Source organism: Carex rostrata, chromosome 20 (genome assembly GCF_964058835.1).
Source record: "Carex rostrata chromosome 20, lpCarRost1.2, whole genome shotgun sequence".
NCBI classification, from domain to species: Eukaryota; Viridiplantae; Streptophyta; class Magnoliopsida; order Poales; family Cyperaceae; genus Carex; species Carex rostrata.
The window spans coordinates 4,592,986-4,605,833 of record NC_135937.1 but is presented as its reverse complement, the minus strand read 5'-3'; the positions used below and the strand labels follow the sequence as shown (position 1 = coordinate 4,605,833).

The 12,848-nt window shown below is 34.2% G+C and overlaps 2 protein-coding genes and 1 long non-coding RNA gene across 3 annotated transcripts; 2 read left to right on the top strand and 1 right to left on the bottom strand.

Moving 5' to 3' along the window:
• The first annotated feature begins 2,310 nt into the window (after positions 1–2,310).
• On the top strand, positions 2,311–4,702 carry LOC144572860 (Pentatricopeptide repeat (PPR) superfamily protein). Its single transcript, XM_078322537.1, has one exon. It carries the CDS (start codon positions 2,353–2,355, stop codon positions 4,489–4,491), a length of 2,139 nt encoding a protein of 712 aa, XP_078178663.1. The 5' UTR covers positions 2,311–2,352; the 3' UTR covers positions 4,492–4,702.
• Positions 4,703–5,116: 414 nt separating this feature from the next.
• On the top strand, positions 5,117–5,384 carry LOC144572517 (uncharacterized). Its single transcript, XR_013517747.1, has 2 exons — positions 5,117–5,211; positions 5,255–5,384. It is a non-coding gene; the product is annotated as an uncharacterized LOC144572517 (long non-coding RNA).
• Positions 5,282–8,454, bottom strand: LOC144572516 (uncharacterized). The gene is made up of 5 exons (XM_078322111.1): positions 8,359–8,454; positions 7,243–8,248; positions 6,849–7,067; positions 6,435–6,550; positions 5,282–6,054 (listed from the first exon to the last, which is right to left on the bottom strand). The coding sequence occupies exons 2-5, from the start codon at positions 7,895–7,897 to the stop codon at positions 5,392–5,394; spliced, it is 1,653 nt and encodes a 550-aa protein (XP_078178237.1). The 5' UTR covers positions 7,898–8,248; positions 8,359–8,454; the 3' UTR covers positions 5,282–5,391.
• Between the last annotated feature and the right edge of the window lie 4,394 nt (positions 8,455–12,848).

Genomic DNA, 12,848 nt, shown 5'->3' with positions numbered 1-12,848 from the left:
TGGTTTGGTTTTTCAATTAAGTAAATTCGGTTCGGTTTACAAAAATTTAAACTAGTTAGATTGAACCGACTTAAATTTTTAAACACATCATCCTTCCGAATCAAATATATAAAAAAATTACTATATATAGTATATTTCTTTGTTCGATTTAAAACCGGTTAAATCGAACTGATAAAAAATATTTATTTTTATGATTAATGTTCTATTTCAATTCATTCAGTTTGATTTGATTTTTAAAAATCTAATAAAAAGTAGTTTATCTATTTTAATTTGGTTTGGACCGAACCGAACTGATAAACACCCCTGACTCTTCTCAGCAACAATAAAGAGCTGATTTTTTATTAATAAGAATAAGAAATTAAAAAGATCAGATTGATAACCAAAACTATAGCCCAAATCTACGTCCTCTGCATTAACGTAGTTAATTTTCATACCATACAATTAGAATTCTAACTAATTCGGTCAAAACACCTATAATGAATCGGACGGCCAAGATCTTAACTCAAAATTTGAGTTGACTCAGAGCATATGAACTCAGCATGTTGTATGGACTGTTCTGTGTTTGTTTTTGCCTTTTACTTTTATATATGATATTAGCCGGTTAGTATTATATATTTTTTAACTCTTTTAAATTTTTCAATGAAATCGGTCGTTTTCGTTTCTGTCAAAAAAGAAAGAAAGAAAAGTAAATACAATTCATAAATATACAGATTATGTCAAATCGGGTCAAGATTACATTCCTACTTTTTAGTGGGTAGAAATTTTTTTTCTTTTTAATTTAATAGTTAAATTTAATTGCAACAATAAATCTTAATAATTTTCACTACATTAGAACTCCGGTTATCCTTGTGACTAATTGATTGATAGTCCTTCTCTTATCTAATACGCTCCTCTATTCTAGTACCAGTTGTTTCCATCTTTTTCATAGTATCGGGTTTAAATAACTGCATCATCCATTGCTCGACATCCCTGAAACTATTAGAGTTTCTAATCTGATGTGGCAGTTTCTAATTCAGTTTCAGAGATGTGGGAGAGTTTTTTATTTAGAAACTATGCAGGAAAGTTTCTTATTAAGAAACTGTTTATAAACTCTATGTTGGCCAAATGATTGGCTCAAATTGTTTCTCCTTTTTAATTTGTTACTGACGTGGCTTAATAAAAACTCTAAAATGAGTTTCAGGAATGTGAGAGTTTGAAACTTTAAAGACCATAATTTCTAAAAAATAATTAATAGTTATTTAGAAATCATTTTGAGTTTTAGGGATGTAGATGCTCTAACCAAGTTAGTTGTTTCACACCACGAAATATCGCCTCATTCCGTTGTCTTCATAGGGACCAAAGTACTGCCATGAATATCATGACACCCAGTGGCGGAGCCACATTGTCTCAGGGGTAGGCAGCTGCCTACCCCTGGATTTTTTTTTCTTCTTTTGACTAGATTCTTCAATGGGTCTTGCCTACTCCTGGATTTGATTCTGCCTACCTCTGGATTCAATTCGGAGTAACGATTATCAGTTCAGACTTTAGAGATGATTTGTGAATCGTTTAATTTTATTAGGAAAGAAAAGTATTTTTAAATCTTGGTTCAATTCAGAGTAGCGATTCCCCTCCTCTCAATTAATACCAATTGTTTTAGAAATTACAAGTAATTATTTTAGTAGTTTTGGTATCAATTAGTAATTTATTAAAAATTACAACCGATTCGATAGGCAGAGATGCAATTTGGTAGGCGGGCGGAGGTGGGAAGAGAATTATCGAGGCGATTCGAATCCGAACCCAATTTCTGCCCATTCCTGACTCAAATCCTGGCTACGCCACTGATGACACCTACACTTCTCGGTTGCAATGTAGTGACTTGGAACCTATTTCTGATCAAATAACACATAATTTGACGAAACAATTCAGCTCAAAAAGACTTAATTTTCTAGTTTATTCTGAATTTCCAACTTAAGAAAACTGCAGGAGAGTTAATTAACGGCTAGCTATTTGGATGTCGAACTAAAGTTGGAACGACCCCACTCTGAGTCAATTTTGCGACGTTTGGTTCGACAAATTAAACTTCTATGAAGCTCCAATGACCGGGAAAGGAACCTCTAAAATAACTCAAAATTTGAGTTTGTATATAAACCGTCCGATCAGAATCTGGACCAATCCGGCCAAAGTTAGAATTGACGGTGACTCTTTAATATCGTACGGATTCAGATCGGAACGGTGTTGATCCAAACTTAAAATTTAAGTTACTTTAGAGGAGCGAATTAGTCCGTCACCAGTCGGATGATCTACGCTTCGTTCAAAACTAGAGCAAAGAACTCGGCCTGTCTCAACCCCAGCCTATGCTCTGCCCTGCGAGATATGCTCAAGAGATTTCATGCTTCTGCGATCGTCACTAAACAACTCACAAATTTGAATCTGCTCCGCTTCTCCTTCTCCACCACCCCCTCAGGCGGAGATTCGGAGCATCCCAGTACATCTCCAGAGAACGATTGGGACAAATTTCTCGCGCCGTTCGATCTGCACCAGCTCCGCCTCTCCTTCAATCGCATCACGCCTTATAGACTACGCAAGCTCCTTGAACTCCCTCTCGATATTCCCACATCTCTCCGTCTCTTCAACTGGGCCTCCACACAAAGAGGCTATTCCCATTCCTACTCGGTCTATTTCACTATTATTCAAAAGCTAGCCAATGCAGGAGAGTTTAGTACCGTATCCGACCTTCTCTTGAGATCCAAGGAAGAAGGTATTGTTTTAAAAGAGCCATTGTTTATTTCTTTGATGAGGTGTTTTGGAAAATCTGGGATGCCAAACAGTGCAGCTAAGGTGCTCGATGAAATGTTTGATTTGTCTGGGTGTGAACCCACCTTTCGGTCTTACCATATAGCATTGGATCTCTTAGTCACATCAGGTTTGTACAGAGATGCATTGAATCTTTTTAACAAAATGCTTCATAGAGGTATTTCACCGACCACCTTTTCTTTCTCAGTTGCCGTGAAGGCATTTTGTAGAACGGGTGAGGTGGATTCGGCATGTGCCATACTACGCTCTATGGCCCGATACAGGTGTGTACCAGATTCTATCGTATACCAAACATTGATCCATGCTTTATGTGGCCAGTGTAGTGTGGATGAAGCATTGAGACTGCTAGATGAGATGATCCTCATGGGTTGTTCTCTCGATGTCCAAACATTTAACGGCATAATTCGTTGCCTTTGTAAAATTGGTCGTATGCGAGATGCAGCCAACTTGCTTAATAGAATGCTCCTTAGAGGTTGCACACCTGATGCGCACACTTATGGTTTCTTGCTACATGGCATGTGTAGAACAGGTCAGGTGGATAAAGCTAAAGCTTTGTTAATTCGGGTGCCTGAACTAAACACGGTTTTAGTTAACATGGTAATTTGTGGATATGTGAAGTTGGGGAGGTTTAGTGAAGGAGAGATGCTCTTTGAGATGCTTATGTTACATGGGTGCAAGCCTGATGTGTATACTTACAGTATGCTCATAGACGGGTTGTGTAAGATTGGTAGGTATGGTGCTGCATTGGATATGTTTGGTGAAATGCAGGCTAGAGGAACATCTCCTAATGTCAATACATATACAATTCTGATACGCAGCTTATCTAAAGCTGGATTTTGGGACTATGCAGATAGACTTTTAGGGGAGATGTCCTTAAAAGGTTTAAGCTTGAATAGCATAGGCTACAATTGCCTGATATATTCACTTTGTAAGGATGACCAATTAAATGAGGCCAAGAAACTTGCAGAGGAGATGAGTACAAGGGGGTACAAGCCTGACATATACACTTTTAATACACTAATCTATCATTTATGCAATGAAAACCAAATAGAAGAAGCACTTGATATGTACCAAAAAATGTTGGCAGAAGGTATAGCAGCCAATGATGTCACCTATAATATACTAATTAAATCCTTTTTGTGCAATGGAGAATGGAGAGAGGCTTTAAAACTCACAAATGAGATGGTACTTCAGGGTTGCTTATTGGATAATATAACCTATAACACCTTAATAAAGGCATTTTGCCGAGAAGGAGAGGTAGACAAGGGTCTGGGTCTGTTAGAAGAGATGGCACGAAAAGGTATAAGGCCTAATAACATCTCATATAATCTAGTAATAGATGGCTTGTGCAAAAGTAGAAGAGTGCATGAGGCTCGTGAGATGCTAAGAGAAATGATTATCCGAGGTTTTACACCCGATATAGTCACCTACAATATTTTAATTAATGGTTTGTGCAAAATGGGTTTGGTCCGTGCAGGTTTGAATGTACTAGAGGGGCTGAATAATGCATGTATTGTCCCGGATGTGGTCACATACAATATTTTGATAAGTTGGCACTGCAAGGAGAAAATGCTTGATGTTGCCAATATTCTTCTAATTCGAATGGTACAAAGGGGCTTGGTACCGAATTACCGTACCTGGAGCATTGTTGTACACAATTTTGTTCAAGAACCTGTTGATTTTTTTTTGGAATCATAGATCGTGGCCTTTTTTTTTTGCTGAAATGTTCATTATTTGATAATTTCATTGTTTGATAGATGATGTGCAGTTATCTTGCACATACACATGCATGAAACTTTGTATACTTATTTTCTGAATTGTAAATTGACTAGTCAGTTGACAGTTGTCATGTTGCCGAGTGATGGGTTTGTAGGTCCCAAAATGACAATAATAGAACACTGGATCGGTTTTGTTTCCGTTCTTCTGTGCTGAAATGAGACGTTTTCATGCTATCAAAGTATTTTGCTAGCAGGGAGGCACTGATTACTGTCATAGTAGCATCTCTGTTGCGAAGGCAAAATAAGAAATAGCAGAAAAATAGTTATAGTGATCCCACTCAACTAACATAATAAATAGTATTCAAGAAGTAATGTGCCATTTAACTTAAATAATCAGCTCTTTATATAAGAAAATGATAACATTATTGTATTATCCAGTCAGTATTGATTTGTCCCGACTCGCATCGACAATAAGAGGTCAGTTGGAGAAATGAATCATTGATGGAACTTCACTTGGAAGCAAAAGCCAGTCCCACTGTTGCAATGGAATGGACTCGTTGATGTTTGGAACAAAACAAGAACCAAATAAATATCATACTTGCCAGAAATCTTTTCATGTGTACAAAATCAACAGATAAAATCTAATTTTTTTCAGTCAAATTTCTATTGTTTGCGTTTCCATATGCAAAAAAACATATCAGTTGTATAGGGACCAATATGCAAACAGATAGGGAGGACCATAGTTGTATAGGGACCAATATGCAAACAGATAGGGAGGACCATTTGGTTAAAAATGAAAAAAAAAAAATCATAAATATGTCAGAAGACATTGAGAAGTGAAAATTGTAAAAGCCTAAGCTAATACCAAAATTATGTGAAACTATTCATCTAAAGACAACAACATCATCTGCGCATGCCTAATTACTGGTGAACCCTGTTTTGTTCGCTCTAGAATCTTCTCTAATATAAACCTCTCCTCATCATCGTCGTCATCACAATTGACATCATCATGATGAGCGCAGTCATCATAGCCTTTTTTCCCTTCCAAGCCCCAAATCAGACTGCGGTCAACCTCATAAAACTCCTCCTTTTCATCTTCCCCTGAGATTCGCATGAACTCCTCACATGCCTCGCCATAAGCATCCAATGCATCTCCAGTCAGGTTAAGACGAAACGGACTGGGTTGACATACTAATGTTGGGCTATCCTGATGTGAGGAAGAGCTCATTTCGCTATTTGACAAGGTTCTTTCTGATGGAATGCTTCTTTCATTTTCCAGTAACTGGAGTTGTTCGTTACTCTGTGCAAGTGCCCTTTCAAGCTCCTTAATACGTTGCTCCAGCCTCTCTTGGATGACCTCGTGGAGGCGTAAGCTGAGTTGGCGTGGAGAGACCGGATAATTGCAGGTATCAGCGTCAACTGGAGAGGAACTGGAGTTGATGGCATCATCAGATCTGGCCTCAATGATGTCATCATCTCGTCGACTGAGGGCATCAACTCTCAGTTCTCCTTGAACTATTTCCCCTACTAAATCCTGATCAACCTGGCATTTATTATGACGTTTTAAACAATTTTGTATATATCTCCAAAGTTCCTGTTTATGATTTCTACATTTCTTCCATTATGATATTAAGAGGTTGGCTACTCTACTTCCATAAGCATATGAGGGTATATGCTTATAAGTTACCGTTGGATCAGCGATTTTCAAAGTGACTTAATAAATAGTAAAAAAAATCAGAAAAATGTAAAATTTGGTCGCCAAGCACATTTCAATATAGAGATCACATCTAACGGTTCAGATCGACTTTTTGGATTTTGAAAACGAAAAAATAACTTGTAAGCATATACCCTCATATGCTTATGTAAGTAGAGTAGCCAACCTCATGATGTTAATAAATTATCATGGAAAAGTTATATGAATACCTCGTCAAGGGCTGAGGTTCTTCCTTCAATTCTACTAGCAGTGAGATTGAGCTCCAATCTTTCAAGTTCGGCCTCCAGTTCAGCTTCAATTTTGCTCATCGAGTGACTATCTTCTTCTGTATATTTATTAGACAAAAAAACAATCAAAAGCAATTGAAACACTATGACTTAGCTTCTACTGTTTATGTCTACTTAAAAAAGGATAATTTCCTATATAAAAGAAAAATGATCTACAGACAACACCATTCCCCTCAAAAGTAACAAACTCCACATATCCAATCACCTGTAGTAAATTGGTCAGAGAGAGAGATGATTTCAAGCAACTAATAGAAATTTTATGATAAGGCTGATAAGGGAACATCTACTTTCTGGAGGAATAACTGACATTTTCTTTGATAACATTGATTAATATACCTTGGAGTCTTCTAGAAGCATTCTCATGAGGCAACAATTCCTGGACGGTTAGAGCATCCTTCATCTCAAGTTCGTCTTGCAAATCTTGAACCAAGTTTTCTGTGTACCTCAATTTGTCATTTATTTTCTCCGATTCATTTCTATTTGATATAATTGCTGATAGAACACCAACGCATACTCCGATGCAAAAGATAAATGTAGTACTGCTATAGCTCGACCCTAAAGTAAAGGAGGGAGTAGAAGTCAGGTTAAAAGTACAGATGAATTTACAGAAAGCAAGCAAAATACATATCATCATTTGTGTTCCTACATTTAAAGACATACAATATTCTTTCATATACTGTTATATATATAATTATATACAACTAACAAGGTATATTCGTTGCAAACAAACCTTGTGAAGGCGATTGCAATCTAGATCTCATGATCTTATCAGAAATATCAAGTTCTTCGAAATCTACACTTTTTCTTTTACTGTTTCTCATCTCCTGCAGTGGGCTGATACCAACTATACCTTTCTTCTTTCTCGAGCAATCAACCTCTCTCAATGCAGTCACAGTCGGCATATGCAAAGAAGCCTCACATCCTGATTTACTGATTACTCTCTCCCCATCAGTAACAACAAAAGGTCTGGTAACAGGAGTTGTCATAACAGACCCGAACACATAGTCCTCAAACTCAAAATTTTCATCATACAATTGAGGTATCAAACAATTCTCCATTGAGAGAGGCTTAATGGGATTCCTTTGGCCTCTCCTAGCTCTAAGAGAGCTTTTGTTTTTACCGTATCTGAGTCCGAAATTGTTTTCTTTTTTGAAAATCCATGGTTGCAAGCTCAAAATGGATCCCATGTCCCTTATGTACTCGTCAGAATCCTTTAATTTGATACCGTTAGCAGCATTGTGGTACCTTGATGAGCTAGTAGGGGTATTACAAGGAACCGCTTCTTTTTCAAATTGAAAATCCTCTCGAGTAATTTGCTTAGGAATTAGCTTTGGGAATATGCTCGGACAGGATAGTACACTTTGCCTATCTCCCTTATTATCCATCAAAACTTTGAGAAATTATTCAAAATTTCAAGCAGATTTAGTCACCATTCAGCGAGGTCCCGACCATTGGGTATTCAAATTATAAAAATAGGACCTTCTACCATAGCAGGCAATATCTCATTGTTGAGTTGCTACCATGGTTTTGAAGAATCAGCAGCCCACGATCCGATTATTGCACCATTTGCCAAACCGACAGGTTGCGTTTTGGATGTGCGACTGATGGATCTTCAGATTTCTTTTTGCTTTTACCGATTCTTCAGAGTTTTGGATGTGATTGATGATCGGAAGAGAAATTGGCAACTTTCTTGCGCCGTATATTGCGACCTACTTATCGAGCTCCTCTGTAAAAATCTACAATCAGCAAATCACAAATAACAAGCTCGACTTGAGAAAAAGCGGAGAAAACTAGACAAAATTAAGAATAAGAGCAGGGAGAAAAAGGGGGTAGATTGGGTTTTTACCTAGTGGCGGAGAAGAAGCAAAGCCAAGACTGACTGTGTCGCACAATGTCGACAAAATACAAGTTTCCTTTTCCCTTTCGTCTCTACTCTATATTCTCTCTACGACACTCTACCACTCGATAGAGAACTAGAGACGAACCAATTTTGTCGGGATAACCTTGCGGATCTCCAAAATCCTCTTCAAATCAAATCCCAGCTCTTGCTTTTCTCCTTTCAGGGTGAATTTCATGTATGTCCCTCAAAAACATTGAAATTGCGTTATATTCTCCAATAAAATTAATAATATCATATTTACCCCTCTAAATTTCAAAATCTCACAAAATTTACCTAATTTATTGATCTTATTAAAACTTATTTTAAATTTATAAAGTATCCAATTTATCATTTATTAAAAATAAATAAAAAATTTACATATTCAGTCTTCTAATTAGTTGGTTGTGAAAGCAAATGAAAGTATCCCTTTTAATCTACAGTAAATATATAAATATTCAATGTGTATAAAATTATTTCGTCTCCTAACTGATCGATTACCAATGACGAATGATTCATTTTTTTACTTGTGAAGTATGCACAGTGACATTTAATTGTATGACTGTGTCTGTGTGTGCATCACAAGTAAAAATAAATAAAAGAGAAAATATGTAATTTTGAGATTTTTTTTAAGATATACATGAAATTCTCTCCATTTCGTCCGACTTAAAAAGACTTAAAAGTTACTTTCCATTCTGATATTATAAATTAAAACTTTCAGTATGCACTGCGCCTGGTAACGGTTTATTTTTAAAAATTTTACTATTATATAAGTAAAAATTGTTTATTAGAGTTATACTCTATATTTTTGTTATCTTATATACGTCGTCTGAAAAAAAAAAATCCTGTTCAATGGACAATGGATGCTTAAATATTATTAGAATTTACTTGAATTTATTTCCGACGAAGACGATCCTATCAGTTAATTCAAATGATCATAATGTATTTCATTTATCTTTTTCAACTGTTGTTGGTGGCTGCGTAAACTAGACCTAGACATTAGCAAAAAAACTTTTATTTATCACGATAAAACGAGCTGTTATTTTTCCGAAATTTTTATTTATAGCATAAAAAAATATAAACCAAATAACTCTAGAATTCTGAAAATTCGACAAATATTCAGACCGCAAGGACATTTGGCGGCTTCAAAGACTGAGGTCCGCCAAATGCCCTTGTGGCCTCAGTCTGAGGTCTGCCAAACGGTTTGGTGTCCCCAACTTTTTTTTTTTACATAAAATTTATTAACTAAAAAACAAAAAAAAGTTAATAATTTTTTTTTGCGGTAATAGAGAAAGATTGCTAAACTTGGGCCGTCAATTTGCCAAATTGTTTTGTTTTCTAGTTAATATTTTTTTTTGTGAAAAAAAAAGTTAGCTCCGTCAAACGGTTTGGCGGCCTAGATATTGTTAGAATTATGACGGTGTTTGGTTTTCTTTTTTATGGTATAAATAAAAATTTCGGGTTGTTTTTTGAAAAAAAAAATATATTGAAGAATGTCTTTATCAGATGGGTATATGTGATGTCGATGTTAATTCAATCAATTCAGTCGCGCATTTATTGTGAAAAGTATTATAAAAAACGGCCCCTCTTAACTACTATCCTTTTCAGGGACAATATATAGGATGGACTAATGGACCACATTACAATCCGATTTGAAACATAATAAATTTTAATTTTATTTTATTAACTCAAAAAAAAAAATTAGTTATGAAATTTAAACAATATATCGGTTAAACCCAACTTGATTGTTTAATACAATGGAATTTGTATATTTTTGTAATTTATTTTTAAAAACTCTAAATCATGTTTGAATCAATGAAATTTTAAAAATAATTTATACTTAATCATTGTTGAGATTCTTTATATTTTATTTTCTTTATAATAATTTGCTTATTTATTATTATATTAATAGTGTTGTCTAATGAATGGCGTTTTTATTTGTTAGTGAAGTATGTATATAATGTTATTACACGAATGATGCTTATAAAGATATATTCTTATTTGTCGGATTATATATTTTTATTTTATCTAATGAGAATTTCGGGGGTGAAAATGGAGCGGATGCATAATGGATAGTGGTAAAACATATTCATATATATATAGAGAGAGAGAGTTGGGTTACGGTGAGTTGTGAAGTAAAGCGACTATTTTACTTCACGCTCATATTTTGTGATTTTAAAGTTTAAAATGTCGATCCGAACCGCTCAACATGATCTCCATATTAAAATGTGCTTGGAGACCAAATTTTACATTTTTTGGAATTTTTTTACCATTTATTAAGCCACTTTTGAAAATCGCCGATCCAGTGGTCCATAAATTTTTGCTGTTCACCCGGATTTTCAGATTTTCAAAGTGGCTTAATAAATAGTAAAAAAAATTCAAAAAATGTAAAATTTAGTTTCCAAGCATATTTTAATATAGATTAAACATCTAACGGTTTGGATCGGCTATTTGAACTTTGAAAATAAAGATATTGTGTGAAGTAAAAACGTGTTTTACTTCGCAACTCACTGTAGCCTTACTCTATATATATATATTTCCGGATACGGATACATAGCCAATATTAGACGAATACAGATACGGATCCTGATCAGATAGAATATTTTTTAAAATAATATCAAAAATATTAAAATTTGTAATATTTATCTAATTATAAAGATGAAAAACATAAATTTTTCATAATATATATTAAAATATATGATATATATATATATATATATATATATATATATATATATTATTCGGATATAGACAATTGAAACGTAAAACCATATCAATATCTCCATCCACACGGATATTCAGATATCGAATATCCACATCTAAGTTTTTGAATACGGATAAAATACATATAAGATATTATCCATACCGTTTTCACCTCTAAATGAGATCCGTATTTAATAAATTATAAGTTACGATAATTAATTATAGATTGAAAACATCATAATTTAATTATTACAGATCGGATTAAAATTACGAATTAAAACCGATTAATCCGACGCGTTTAAAGGAGAGAAGGGAGCAAAGCGTTCAGGTATGCCAAATAGTATCTGACAAGAGCTGTAGTGCTGTACCAATCAACTACACCCCCTATCCAAATCTCTTATTTATTTATTTTTATTTTTTTACTTTCAAATCTCTTATTATTGATTGAAATTCACCCCTACTATGAAAATTTTCGAAATTCACTCTTACACCCTGTTTGGACGGAGAATAAGGAAGGGGGGGGAAAAAATAGAAAGGAATGGAGTATAATAAAAAGGAAGATTAACATATTTAACTTTTTCGTGTTTAGATGATTAATGAGGGAAAATAAAGTTAATTTTTTTTTTCATCTTATTTTTTTTTTTTGGTTGATTACAATTTAGAAGGTTAATGAAAAATTTGGTGGCTGTTGTAGGATTGTGACAAAAAACTTGTATGAGAATTATATAGGTATAATATAGGGTTTGACATTTGTGTTATTTTTTGTAAAGTTATTTGTAAAAAAATTTATTTTTATCTGTTACACTTCAAATTGGGAAGGAAACCAATTCTATTAATTACAATAATACAAGATTAAACATTTCACCTAATGTATCCTTCACCTCCAACATAATTTTGTCAACCAAATACAATTCGATAAAAAAAATTATTTTCTTTCCATTCCCTCCCTTCCTCTACTCTCCATCCAAACAAGGTGTTACCGGAAAAAAAATTATCCATAGAAATTATATAATTTGAATATACAGAAATAGAAAGAGTGCCTCATTTCTATCAAATATAGTAAGATCAGACTCAATGAGTCCAATTCATTGATTTTTTTTTTTTAAACTGCACAGAGAATTTGCAAAAAAAACAAAAATTATGGATCAGACTCAATAAAGTCCAATCGATAAAGGGATTGATTTTCTGTGACACAAAACCCTTCGTATCTACATGCAGAGGATTTGGTGCCGCATAAAATCAACCAGTTAGTGAATGGATCGTGAATAGTGATTCCGATCCATAAAGGGATTGATTTTCTATGGCACAAAACTCTTTGTATCCATAGAAAATCAATGGTTATAGAGGGTTTTGTGAAGCATAAAATCAAACCCTTTATGGATCGGAATCACTGTTCCCGATCCATAAATTTTTTCCCCTCTGCGTAGCTCAAAAAAAAAAATCAATGAATCAAACTCAATAAATCCGATTTAACTATATTTAATAGAAACAATACACTCTTTCTATTTTTGTATGTCTGAATTTTATAATTTCTATGGATTAAAAATTTCCCTTCCCAAATCTCACTATTCAAATTTGGGAAAAAAATTTATTCATAGAAATTATTAAAAATTGATAGATTCAAAAAGAAAAGGTGATTCAATTGTTAGATTCATAAAAAAATCGGAAACATTGTTTTCAATCCAAAATTTGAATCGGACACAATGTGTCAGATTCAAAACTTCTTATTTTTCTTCTCTATTTTTCTGAGATCCAAC